General features: G+C 42.1%; 1 protein-coding gene across 3 annotated transcripts in view; it reads right to left on the reverse strand.

The window, feature by feature from the left end:
• Positions 1-14,431, reverse strand: part of ash2l (ASH2 like, histone lysine methyltransferase complex subunit) — a 30,728-nt gene that overhangs the window by 4,788 nt on the left and 11,509 nt on the right. The window contains exons 8-15 of one of the 3 annotated variants that reach the window (XM_033014000.1): positions 13,584-13,659; positions 11,374-11,391; positions 9,973-10,035; positions 6,982-7,069; positions 4,447-4,664; positions 2,860-3,027; positions 1,902-2,095; positions 108-200 (exon numbers count right to left, since the gene is read on the reverse strand). In XM_033014000.1, coding sequence (XP_032869891.1) covers positions 108-200; positions 1,902-2,095; positions 2,860-3,027; positions 4,447-4,664; positions 6,982-7,069; positions 9,973-10,035; positions 11,374-11,391; positions 13,584-13,659 — 918 coding nt within the window. The remainder of the gene's footprint in view (positions 1-107; positions 201-1,901; positions 2,096-2,859; positions 3,028-4,446; positions 4,665-6,981; positions 7,070-9,972; positions 10,036-11,373; positions 11,392-13,583; positions 13,660-14,431) is intronic. The other 2 variants (XM_033014001.1, XM_033014002.1) reach the window with 2 other exon arrangements.

Here is a 14,431-nt window from a genome sequence, read left to right on the forward strand (position 1 = left end):
TCTCGAAACCATTGTGGAAGGAAAGGGGCAGAGAGAACCACAAGCATAGGCAGTTGTGAGATGACAGCAAGTTAGGAGCAAGACATGTGATACGTGGAAGATCTCACCTTACTACCTGCTGCTGGTTTGAGACTCTTCTCGGCTTTGTCCACAAAATCTTTCTCCTCAAAGTACAAGTAGCTCTTGAATTTAATCAGAGCCTGCATTGAATGGAAAATTGGAGTATTAGGTGCAGCAAGTTCTATTAACTTCAAGATTTTATGTGCCAGAGGTTTCAAAACAAGCACTTTAAAGTGTCGACATAAATCAGGCAGTATATTTGACCACAGCGATGTTACCTATACACTATATTTTAATCCGCCAGCTTCAATTAATGAAATAATATTCATCTACATTTCACTACATGTCAGGATGCCCCACAAGGAAATAAAGTTGACTTCAACTGCTTTTTCCAGCCCCATTGCGTAACCCTCAATTTATCTATAGTGTAAAATCTTTCAGCCTTGAATATGTAGGGATTCAGTGTCCACAGCTCAGTAAAGAATTACAAAGACTCACCATCCACCGAGGTTGGTGAATCTTAAAAGTCATGAGAGTATAGGAGGCCACCATTCAGTCCACTGACCTTATGCTGGGTCTCAATAGAGGAATCCAGCCAGTCCCAATCTCCTGCTTAACTCTATAAATCTTCTCAGTTAACATAGTTCAGTACAGCACGGGATCAAGCCCTTCGGCCCACAATGTCTGTGCCGAACATGATGCCAAGTTGAACTAATTTCCTCTGCCTGCATGCGCTCCAGATCCCTCTATTCCCTGGTTGTTTTATGTAGGGAGGTGCAACATCCAATATAGAGCAGGCTCAAAACCCTTTAAATCTGTTAATGACCAGATGAACTTTCTTTAATAAAAAAGCAATGTGGGTTAAGGGAACAGTGCTGGCCAGGGTGCCTGCAACGCTCCAATGCTTTTTCTTCAAAGTAGTGCCACAGGGTTTGTTTCAGCTCCTTTGAGTGAGCAGATGGGACCTTAGATTTAAAAAAAACAAAAACATTTCATCAGCAAGCCTGCACTTCTGACGATGCAGCATTCCCTCAAACCAATAACCACCAATTGCTTGCAAGATGATTTCGAACAGCCCATTGCTGCTGCCTTCTGGCAGATTCAAATCGGCATGGTCATGTGGAGTCTCCGCTTCCTCCACTTCTTACCCTAATATTGACTACAATGCCTAATTTAAATTTGTGTGAATTTGTGGAACGGTCTGGAACAGGAGATAAAACTTAGCACAAGCATAATTCAGTTTAAAAAGATGTACAAAAACACTTGTTTAAAAGGATATTGGGATGAGGATAGGTGATTGTGATATTTGTTATACTGATTGTATTGGGAAGGGTGATTATAGAGTGATGGGTTGTATATATGACTAAGATACTGTATAGTATATGTGGGGTTTTTCTTTTCTTTTTCTTTTTTTCTTTTTTGTATGGCTTTGTAAATATTTGATTAGTGTTCAAATGTAAATGATTTGGTGGCTGGTGTACATATAGCTGCTGGTGTACATATGGTGTACATATAGCTGCTAAATTTGTATAAGATAATTACAAGCAGTTGAATAAGGGGTGGGAATTAATAAGCTTTGGCTTCTTCCTGCTCCTTTTCGGACACATATGATTTCATTTATTTATAGATATTGTTTATGACACTTTATAAATATTTTTGTTTTGTTTTTTGTATGCTGTTTCACATTTGCTTTTTATTCTGTTTGAAATAAATAAAAATAAAAATAAATTGATATGAGGATATCTACTAAAAAGCAAGGTGGAGAGGGAGGGGGGGGGGGGGAAGGCAGAAGAGACATTGGTTGATACTTCAATACATTCATTAAAAACTGTGCAATTTACCTTGTCTTTGTAAGTGTCCGGCAGTGCCCGGGCAGCCTCCGTGTCCTCGGGCAGGTAAAGGTAAAACCCAAGAACATCTCCTTGGCCGTAGCCTTCAGAAAAGTGTCTGCCTATTGACTGGTGGAACTTGGTCCCCTTCTTACTGCGCCAAGAGTAACTGAACTTATCGTAGCCCAAAGGAGCCTGGAGATTGCCTGGAAATATCAAAGTTTGAACAAGTTATAGTCTCTGAACCTCTATGTTTCTAAGCCCACATTCAAAGAAACATAGAAAATAGGTGCAGGAACAGGCCATTCGGCCCTTCGAGCCAGCCGCCATTCATTGTGATCATGGCTGATCGTCCCCTATGAATAACCCGTGCCTGCCTTCTCCCCACATCCCTTGACTCCACTAGCCCCTAGAGCTCTATCTAACTCTCTCTTAAATCCATCCAGTGACTTGGCCTCCACTAACCTCTGTGGCAGGGAATTCCATAAATTCACAACTCTCTGGGTGAAAAAGTTTTTTCTCACCTCAGTCTTAAATGACCTACCCTTTATTCAGCTACCCACATCTCAGTTGCATTACTCCTGATCATTGCCAATGTGTACTTGCTCTGTTTTACTCGGCGGGTCAGGCAGCATCTCTGAAGAAAAAGGTCAGGTGATGTTTTGGGTCGGAATCCTTCTTCTGACCGGAAACGTCACCCATCCTTTTTCTCCAGAGATGCTGCCTGACCTGCTGAGTTACTCCAGCACTTTGTGTCTACGGTATAAGCCAACATCTGCGGCTCCTTCCGACACATTCTGGCTGTTCTATTTTACTGATAGTCACTGTTGCTTCAGCCCCTTCACCACTTAAATTTGTTCAGTCTGTGCTGAACGCCCAACTGAAATAGGATCAACACCCCTCCCAGCCCAACCCCCCATTGACATTTCCCTTGTTTCTCCCTCTCCCCTGGGTTTTCACAGCCCTGTACCTAAAGGCTGCGACCAGCCAAGTCTAGCTGCCGTCTCTGCAGGCATCTCATCCACTGTGATCTCGAAGTACCAGCTGCCTTTCCGGATTCCGTGCGATGCTCGCACCATGGAGTAACCTTTCTCTCCTGTCACGGTCAACCTGTCGTCCGAGATCTTCAACTGAGGGGCTGGAAAAGATTTAGGTGTCAAATCACAAACCCATTTTCCACACCACTTCCAATAAATGTTTACCAAGGCACTCAAACTCAATGAGAAGGCCAATATGTGGCACTTATGTTTCCAATCGTACTGTTAGGGACCAGCTGAGCAAAAGGTGGTTCTGGAAATTGGACCATGTGGAGTCCATATTTTGATACAGTGCTGGGCCTTCTGACGTCATAAGGAATAGGAGTAGAATTAGGCCATTCGGCCCATCAAGTCTACTCCGCCATTCAATCATGGCTGATCTATCTCTCCCTCCCAACCCCATTCTCCTGCTTTCTCCCAATAACATCTGACACCCGTACTAATCAAGAATCTATCTATCTCTGCCTTAAAAACATTCACTGACTTGGCCTCCACAGCCTTCTGTGGCAAAGAATTCCACAGGTTCATCACTAAAGAAGTTTCTTATCTCCATCCTAAAAGAACGTTCTTTAATTCTGAGGCTATGACCTCTAGTTCTAGACTCTCCCACTAGTGGAAACATCCTCTTCACATCCACTCTATCCAAGGAAATAACTAAGTGCGATCCCTTTTCCAGTCTGGAAAACCAAGGCAAGTTCATCGCAAATCGAGACTAATCTTGGCATGAGAAGGGTTGGATACCTCCATAGGAAGCACTAATCCATGAGAGCTGGGCAGTGAGAGCACACAACTGTCAAAGAAGAATTCAGAACTGCTTGGAGGCGGCAAAATGAACCGTTAACTGCACCTTGTATCATGACCACCCTAACCCCTATTTCAACTACCCCATCTACACTTGGATGGCTTACAACCCAACAGTATGAACATTGATATTCTCCAATTTTGGGTGACCTCAAATACCCTCCACCCCCATCCCTTTCTCCCCCCCCCCCAACTGTGCCCCAGCTGGATGCACCTATTGCTCCCCTGCCCCTCCATTCCTTCCTCTGGCTTCATAATTTGCAACTCTTCAATCCTTTTGTCTCACAACTTCTGTTTGTTCATCCTGCCCTTCCACTCTTCCAGCTTTCCTTCCTCCTCCCCCCTCACAATCAGTCTGAAGTGGAGTCCCAACCAAAAACTTCACCTATCCATGTCCTCCAGGAATGCTGCCTGACCCACTGACGTAACTGAGTTACTCCAGCATTTTGTGTCTTTTTTTTCTACAAACACAAGGTTGAGAGCAGACGGCTATACTTGAGCTTATGTTCAGCTATTGGAGACAATGCGAATGACAAACTTACTGCAATCCAAGTAGATTCCCCACTCTACGAACTTTTATTTGGGGGTCTCTACTGATTCACAAACACCCCCCTCGAGAAAAAGCCACCAAACCCATCACATGTGATTCCTGCCACCCACTCTCCCACCCAGTGTTCGAGATAAAAGCAAGCACATGTTGAGAACCCCAATGTACAAACCTCGATCGTGGAGTGCCAAGAGGACCTTCTCATAGAGGCAAGCCCTGTAGAGATCCCCAGGAATGGGTTTACCAGCCCAGCAGTCCAGTTCAAGTTTCTCCGGGTCTGGAGCATGGGGGTCAGGCTCAGCCAAAATATAGCGATATCCATCCTTATTGAACGGATGTTCCAAGGGATAGCCGTGTGGGGGCAGTCGTTGGGCAGCAAACAGCGGGTCACTAAGGACAATTAAATAAAGAATTCAGTTCATTGAAAGCCATTCCTCTGGTCCAAATGTCGCTGGCACCAACATGCCAGAGTATGTAATCCCCAACTAACCCCTGGGAATTAGATTTGCATAGAAGTAATCGGTTCACAATCATAAGCTGTTGGTGTCAACCTGTGCCTTTCTCAATACCACCGATCAACTGCTTTAGGATCTTCATAATGGTTTATGCATTTTGGGTTGGAAGAGCTGCCAGTAACCAACTTCATTATTGCTGAGGATTAGGGTAAAAGGAAACAAGAAAATAGCCTCTTTAAGTCTGTCCTGCCATTCAATGCGATCATGGCTGATCCATCCCGGGACTCATCCGTACCAGTTCTTCAATGCCCTCAAATTCCCAGATCTTTCAATATTTACCTATCTCCACAAACAATACTTCCAATGACCTAGTCTCCACAATCCTCCAAGGTAAAGAATTCCATAGGTTAACTGCCCCATGCAGAAATTTGCGTGCAGGCATTAATTTGAAATGATAACGTCCTTTTGCTTGAAACTCTCCCAGTCATGAAAACATCACAACACTATCCTGTCAAACCCCCTAAGGATCTTACAGATTTCAATAAAGTCCCTACAGTACAATACCCTAAACTTTAAATAATTCAGCCTGAAATTGTTTAGCCTCTCTTGGAAGGACAACCCTTTCAAACCCAACAATTAGTCAAGTCACATTTATTTATATAGCACATTTAAAAAACAACTCTCGTTGGCCAAAGTGCTTTACATTTGTTATAAGAATAGTATAAACATGGTGAATCTCTCTTGGGCTGCCTCCAACACTATATCTTTTAGGACCAACCCCGTACACTGCATTCCAGCTGTGGCCTCAACAACACCCGATACAACTGCAACAAAATATCCCCATTTTTAAACTCCAACCTCCTTACAGTAAAAGCCAAAATGTCATTTGCCTTCTTAACTACTTGTTGCACCTTCCTGCAGACATCTTGTGATTCATACACCTGGATCCCTCTGCTGCAGCCCCTCTCCATTTAGATAATGTCTTTCCATTCCTCTTTCGCAAAATGCCTGACCTCGCATTTGCCCACAATAAATTTCATTATTGCTCACTATCTATATATCCTGTTGCAGGCTCACAATATCGTAACATGTCCTTTCATCTAATTTTGTGTCATCCACTCGTTACATCCTGCCAAACTGAAAAGAACCGTATTACAGTTCTGTTTACTATGTGGTAGCCAGTTTTCAATCCATGGTAACACAATTCCTCCAAGTTATGCACCAGCCCCTTATGCAACACCTGGTCAAATAGCTTTTGTAAATCTGAGTACACCACATCTACAAGTTTGCCTCTTATCGACTCTCCATCACTTACACAAAGAACTCTGGCCAATTTGTCAAACTTGATTTACCCGTCTTAAAAAGGCAGGACTTGGTTCAATTATATTAAGCTTTCTTAAATAGTTGGATTAATAATCTTTGATTATCGACTCGAACATATAGTCAATTCAGCCCCTTGAGTTTGCCCAATGAAATAGTGCCTCAGCTCCACAAATGTGTTCTTCCTCAAACTTATTAATATATTTACCAAATTATCCTTGGAGTTAAAACTAACAATTACCCATCACTAGTTGTCAATTGCAAGTCTTCTCCAGATATCTACCATGCTAAACATGGAATTCTGTTTATTCCCCCCAGGAAATTGCAGATAGCAAGCCTAGAATACACTCTGCAAGAAAAGACACTACTTGTGCAGTTTCTGCTCTTCCTGCCTAAGCTGCTGCTATCCTTGTTCATCGTGTAGTGGCCATTTGGCTTTATTTTGTGTAATTAATTATGGCATTTGCCTTTAAATTTGAGTCTGCCCGTAATTATATGGGTGGGATTTATTACGTAGTCGGGGGCGTGTTTGCTGCTGGGTTCTCCTGCGCAGAAGCTTACTTTGTTAGTTTAGTTTTTGAGCTCAACATGGCAAGAAGGAATATCCTTCGACCATGTGGAGCTATGCCGAGACATGAGGAGTTTTCTAACGTTTAAAAGCGATATGCTGGAGTTTGATGAAGATTAAAGTGTGCGAGTCAGAGAAGAAGGTTGGATGAATATCTTACTGTGTTTCTTCAACAATAAAGAAACTATTAATCAAAAGACTGTGTTATGAAGATTTATCTTTTGAGAAGCTCTGGAGAGCTCACATGCGTAATACGACATTCTCCGAACCTCATGTTGTCCCTTATGTGGCTAGAGGGAGCAATCTCTTGAACGAGATAATAATCTGCCTCTACATATCGTCCCACCAACAGGTGGGCCCTCACCTGCGGGTCCGTTTGGCAGCCCCTCCTGAAGTCCCATCCTGTTTACGTTTTGCTCCTCGTCCTTTGCCACTCCCTCCAACAGCACCACCTTGAAAAGAAAACACTGAAGACTGTGATCTGGGAGTAACAAGACTACTCCCAAAAACCCAGAGCTAAGCAGCCATTTGGAGAAGCAGGTAACGGTTCTGAGTAGTATTTATTAAAAAAAAAAAAAAACAGACCAGCCCACAAGCATTCATTTACTTCACATGCCCAAGGTAGGGGAAGACTCCCAAAAGAAGATTTTGTTTTTTTTGGCAGCACCAAAACTAATTTCAGCACAGTTGCACAAGGTTACTCACTATGCTGTCCTTCTCCAGTAAAGGTGTTACTGTCAGAATCTCACAGGGAACAAATAAATAAAATTAGATATTTTTTAAACAAGATTTGCTTCTGTTCTATCCAACTATAGGAAAAACCATTTCAGATTCAAGCATACTGTATTATCAGTTCTATCATAATGTACCAAGCACAAGGATCTCCCTTTAAATATGCAAGTTGGAAATTCGATGGACAGTGTTGAGGCAGCAGTGGCCTGGGTTAGTAACGTACTCTCGTGTTATCCCAGCTCTCCTCCATCAAATCGTATCTACTCCCCCTCAAAAGCATTCAGTTTCCAATGAAACTTTCTCATGATAATGCCTGCAGCCTTTATCTCTCTTTGTTCTAATTATCAGCCTTACATTTTGCAATGCAAGCAAAAGGGTACACTTCAAAAAATAAATGACAACTTGCCTACTGAAACCAAGAACTACTTTCCAAGTTAAGATGCACATATTGGAGATAACCAGGCATTGAGAGAGTTCACAACTAAAATTGACCTTACTGCAGCATCTCTACGTATTTATAGTACACATTCATACCCCTGAAATTATGGACACCAATTCCATTTTTAATTCATTATGGTGCCCAAACAAAACAGCGACAATTTACATTTGAATAAAAGTCTGGCCTTTAGACCCAATGAAATCCCTGGCACTGAAGTATTTACAGCTTCATTATGCAATCTGGTAACACTGAGGGTATCATAAGTTAATACGTTATAGGAGCAGAATTAGACCATCAAGTCTACTCCATCATTCAATCACAGCTTATCTATCTTTCCCTCTCAACTCCATTCTCCTGCGTTCTGCCCATAACCCGACACTTTACCAATCGAGAATCTGTCAACCTCCTACTTAAATAATCCATTTAAATGAAGCACGTAGCAGCACATTCATTAGCAAGGTCTGAACAAGTCAAGTAATTTCCTGTTGATGTTCCAGTCCAGTTGCATTAACTAAATCTGTGTGCCGCTGTGTGTTACTGACTGGCTTACACGATTGATACCACTTTGTTCCATTCCAATATCTTGCTTCTCACAAAACTGTTGGGAGCGAAAATATACGCTGCAGTTTGTACAAGGCACATTTTAAAACTGTGCAACTTTCAAAGTTAAAGCCAGTTTGTCTATGTGCAAAGGTCGTCTTGATTTCTACATATCCCCTGCAAGGCAAATTAGTGCTTGGGTTTAGATTAGTTTTCTGCCTTGTTAGGAGAGATACTGGGGGAGGGGGAGAGCAGGGTGGGAGAACTATTAATTTAGAAAAGGCAGTGAAAGAGGAAGGGAGTGGAAATTGCCCAGGAATAAATCATTTGGTCCAGTAATTAAGTAATGCATAATGTCTGAGCAAAATATATGGAGCTGAAGTGAAGGAGAAAGTACAAAAATGTAAGCAACTTCAAACTGCTCGTAGTTCATTAGGATTAAGATTTAAAAAAATTAACACCACTTCAAACAATAGCTACCGTTCACCCCAAATCCCTTCCCAGCAGTTTTGTTTTGTAAGAATGAAATGCACTGGAGAAAGAATCTTTAAGGTCCACTTAGAGCATGAAAATGATCTGACTTTAAGGACACCAAATTATGATCTGTGAACTTCTTCAAAGCAATCTTTCACCAAGGAAGATATTTGGTTTTTTTTGTACCTAGAATAAGTATCAAGTACTTCATAAACTAAGCAAGAGTCTGAAGAAGGGTCTCGACCCAAAATATCACCTATTCCCTTTCTCCAGAAACGATGACTCCAGCATTTTGTGTCTATCTTTGGTGTAAACCAGCATCTGCAGTTCCTTCCTACGCAAAAGTCACCCAGCTTGGTTAGTAAACGTCAACAATTTACTGATTACACAAGGAACGTTTGAAGGTGTATTGTACCAATAAGCTAATCTATCCAAGTTTTTAGATTTGAAAATCTTCTGACCAACACCAGACCTAATTCTCATTGATTGTAGCTCATTCAAGCCTCTTTCACTTTAACCCCACTAATGCACTTAACTATGCATTACACTGGAAAACAAGCACAATTTAACGATACATTGCCCAACACGTATATTAAACAAAGGACAATCCGTACATTAAAGAACATATTCTTAAATTAACTCAAAGGCACTTCACACGAATGTATATAACATTTAACTGCATTCTTATTGATTAATTGGGTCAGATCAATAAGGTCGAAGTACGATGTAGGATCTATTCTATCCATAGGTGGGAAGATAATTGCAAGCTCATTGAAAGAGGACAATTGCTAAAATGCCCAGGGTTATCACCTTTATTCAACATTCTGAGCTGCTATTGTAGCAAATGAAAAGCAAGTTGAAGATAGCACAAATCTATAGTTATCTCCCTACTCTCTGCAGTAGAACATCTAACCACAGTTCTGAAATAACATCACAAAACAGCTAGACTTACAGTTTTAGGCAATTATAAACGTGTGTGTCACCTGAAAACACATCAGCTGAAGTTCTTTACTGAATTGTTCATCCAAGACTCCATGCAGAGGATGTTCTAAACTCGGCTACGCTGGTGGTGTGAAGGGGACAGGGCTCCCACCTGCAGCACAACTCGGATCTTCTCCCCAACCCAACCACCCATTGACCTTGGCATTTCCAGCAGAAATGGCAACTCACCTTGTGTGGAGTCACGGGTGCGACCCCCAGTCCCGTCACTGCCCGCCGCACCGCTGAGTTGCCCTGCAAACACAAATTGTGAAGCCACGATTCTCGCGTGTCAGCCTGTCGGGTTTAGTCAGCAGAGTGCAGGCCAGTGTCCAGCAGAATACAATGGACCTGGCTTAACACAGGACATGGAGACCAACACTTCAATAAAAGCTCTGCGTGGACAAACAGCAAGAGCTCCACAAGACTGGGGGGGGGGGGAGCCTCGACACTGACCAGTATTGATATCTGCTCTCCAGATGATGCCAACTTGCGCCAAGGTATAGGCTCTAGACATTGGCCATGTTCCATTGCCAACTGATGTAGCCATGCCTTGCACAAATGCCCTGGTAATCAACAGCTATTTGACACAATGTCAATGTCGAACAAGCTCTCCCACTTATGCAATTGCGGGGATCAGTGATAACAAACAAAAAATAACAGGCAATCGATTAAAGCTGACAATGGATTCTTCCTTCCCATGCCAGCTGCAACCTCCATTCAGGGAAGGCTGAAGCCACGTTGCAGAACTCGCACTGCCCCTTAGACAAGAGCAGCACACTCAGCAGGATCTAGACCACCCATTTACCCACTCGAGGGGCGAGAGGCACAAAACAAAGCAGCAAGAGTTGCCAGGAGGAGGAAAGATAATGATCAAAAGAGCAATGAGAAAGCACTCAACTGGAGGGGCAGGGGTGGGGGCGAAAGGACATTGCACGTAGAAATCCAGTGCACTTAAACGTGAAACCATTCCCAGATTGGGTCTGAACTGCAGTAACTCACCTGGGCCCATGGTGCAACCTACAGTTTTATGGTAACTCACATCACGGCCAACCTCCCCTCCCCTCCCCTCCCCTGCCTATGGGTGCAGCTTATAACCCTTGAATTTACAACTTTTAGAATGCTCATCATCTAAAGCGCAACACGGCAACAAAAAAAAGGAAATGTCCACCACCACCGCCCACTCAAAATTTAAATGGATCATCTGATTTGAACTGTGCAAGAAATGCATCATAACAGAAACATAATCATCACCCTCACCTGCATTTTCTATTTTTTTGGTGTTAACTGGTGTTCCAATTCAAATACAGTGCCCTCCATAATGTTTGGGACAAAGACCCATCATTTATTTACTTGCCTCTGTACTCCACAATTTGAGATTTGTAATTGGAAAAAAAATCACATGTGGTTAAAGGTAGTGGCTCACTTGTTTCTAAGTCTCATAATGGCTTACAAGTGCTGTAATTTGCCCAGCTCAGATCAGAGGAAAAGTATATATATTTTTTGAAAAGCCACTGCAAATCGCTGAACAAGCATTTTAAGGCAGGTACAAAATACTTAAGTTTCAGAACGTCTTAAGACGCAAACTTTCACCTGCAAATGAAGGTCCACCTGGAAGAGAAGTTACAGCATGCATTTGAAGTCTGAAGTCAACAGAAGCATCAACTATGGATTATTACGTATTTAATTTATTTTTTTTGTTCGAATTTGACGGGAGTTGTCCCACATTCAGCTCTGTCGCCGGTCATTATTGCTCTTCTTCATCAAGGTTTCCTGCTGCCCCCAGGGGTAGCACGACACCCAAGCAAACAGCCGAGCTTCCCGCTGCAACTTCCAAGAAGGAAAACCCACCTCAAGATAGGCGGGGATCTAGCCTCGACCACCAGAGCCTCGCACACAGCTAAATGCAATGTATGACTCTTGTCAAATTTGCTCGGCAAGTGGCCTTGCACTAAATCAATGGTGGCTTGAACAGTCCATGACTGAACAATGCTGGTTGTATCGGAGAGAAAGCATCTTTGTAGATGGTCGAGGAATGTTAACACAATAAATACTGAAAATAAAATAAATAATCATACTACATTTCAATCTCACTTCAAATATCAAGCATAGCACCAGGATTTTTATAAGTAGTTTTTTAGGAACAGTTGACTTTCCACCTATGACTTCTTCCAACTATGGAATTTTCTTCACATCATATCTATGTCTGTTGCAGGCAAAGTGATGCAGACTCATTGCCTTCTTTATTCAACCACGACATTGATATTGCAGCATGCAAAATCCAAGCTGGTAGAAGGCCAATTTTCTGTACTTTCTCCATTAATTCTTTTCGAGAAAAAAGAGCAATGAGGAAATAACCTATCCTTGCCTGGAGAACAGGGAACAGTCAGAATGTGGTACACACAGCTGTGTGTTTCTACGTCATGGAATTGAAATGGAAGACAAGCAGGTCCAACTATTTCAATATTTAGGCACCAGCAGGTGAAGGGCGGACTGATAAACGAATAAATGGGATGGAGTTGGAAAGGGCTTTGAACAGCACTCCGAGTGCCATCAAGTTTGCTTCTAGCTCCTTCTGATTACAGAGATGGCACAGTGGTGTAGCGGTAGAACTGCTGCCTAACAGCACCAAAGACCCGGGTTCAATCCTGACTAAGGGAGCTATCTGTACGGACGTTGCACGTTCTCCCTGTGACCGCGTGCGCTTTACCCGGGTGCTCCGGTTTCCTCCTACACTCCAATGACGTACAGGTTTGTAGGTTAATTAGCTTCGGTAAAATAGTAAATTGTCCCCAGTGTGTAGGATAGTGTTAGTGGACAGAGTGATTGCTGGTCGGCGCAGACTCAGTGGGCCTGTTTCCGGACTATAAATCTAAAGGTACCATCTATATATTCCTTGACAACAATAGCATTATATTTTCACAGAAGGGCTGACAATTAAGTTAATTATCCCACCGATATCCTACTTCTGCATCCACATCTACTCCTTAAACACTGGGGGGCAATTTACAGAGGTGAATTAACCCACAAATCCGCATGTCTATGGGACTTGGGAGGAACACCCGTAGGAAACCCAGGCGCTTACAGGGAGAACGGGCAAACTCCAGTCAGACTGCACTCGAGGTCAGGATCAAAACCAGGTCTCTGGCGCTATGAGGCAGCAGCTCCACCAGCTGCGCCACTGTGCCGCCCTATTTCAATGATTCAGGCGTCAAACTAAGAAAAATCTCCCTTAGACAGACCATCATTAAATTTAACTGCATTTAAGTAGATTTTGTTTGATTATACCCTGCACACTTTAAGTAGATAAGTTTAACTCGTTTCCCAGGTATTCCAAGATGTGCTGTCAATAATCTGTGAACTGTAAATCACGTCAACACACAGGGCTCTATACAAGACATATTCCAAAATAGCTGGTGTAAATAAGTTCAAAAGTAATTTTATTTTTCCTCTCAAATAGGCTTTCCTTCCAGCAAAGTTGATAAACTTACTGCCAGTCGCATGTTCAGTGCAGAAATTTGCCCTCCCACAATAAGGGCTTGCATGATTTGTTAGTGGGGGGGGGGGGATATAAAAAGACCTATCCTGCATGGAGGCAATCACATGTTCCTTTCCCCTGGCTTAGTTTATCTGATATTTTTTTTATTTAGAAAGTCAATGTATCAAGTGATGAGTTGAGTAGTTGCCACAGAACAAACAAGCGAATACATTTAAAATGAACTTGAACTCAGCCAGAAGATACATTCAAGTCAGAGACTGGCAAGAAATTCAAAACGAGTTCAATTCTGAAGTCGTCCACATACCATTGAGGGTGCTTCCTGGAGTTAAGGAACCACCTTGCTTCTGCGTGTCATATGCTGGGCCAATATTAGAAAGATCCTGTAAAAGAAGATCAAGCACCAACCAGATTCAGTGGATCAACATGTCACAACATCTTAATTTTTTTTTAAATATTTTATTTATTAGAAGTAATGTACATTACAGTGATACAAGCCAAAAATAACATAATACATTTCCTGTACCACTTCTTGTTTGAAACTTTAAAAAGAAGGAAAGTAGAGAGAGTTAGAGAAATATTGGATAGTAAGTGCGTGAAAGAGTGATCAAGAGAGACCCGTAGAAACGTAAATCACGAAAAAGAGATAAAAAGAAAACCAAAGAAAAAGAAAGAGAAAAATAGAGAAGATATAAGAAAGTAAAATAAGATAGAAGGGATATACCTACTTCGTATCTTTACACACCCCTCACCAGGTCCTGAAACCATTTATTTTCAAAGTTATGTTGCACCCTATACTTGTAATAAGTCGATAAATGGAGACCAAATCTTTTGGAAGTGGTCTGATTTGCCTGCTAGGAGGAATCTCATGTCTTCCAGGTGTAACATTTCGGATGCATTTGAAATCCACATTTTTATCGTTGGTGAGGGAGCGTTTTTCCAGAATTTAAGTCTAAGTTTTTTTGCCATTATTAAGCCGTAATTAAGGAAGCTCTTTTGGAACGAAGTCAGCTCACAACCTCTTGATTTAAGACCCGAGGCGCAGTCGTCTTTCTTACAGTTTGGCTTTCTTCCCAACCAATTGTTCAAGCGCTTTTGATTGCAACATGCGCCTTAATTTAGTTCAACAAAGAAACTGACAAGTTACTAAAGAAC

This window comes from Amblyraja radiata, chromosome 39 (assembly GCF_010909765.2).
Source record: "Amblyraja radiata isolate CabotCenter1 chromosome 39, sAmbRad1.1.pri, whole genome shotgun sequence".
NCBI classification, from domain to species: domain Eukaryota; kingdom Metazoa; phylum Chordata; class Chondrichthyes; order Rajiformes; family Rajidae; genus Amblyraja; species Amblyraja radiata.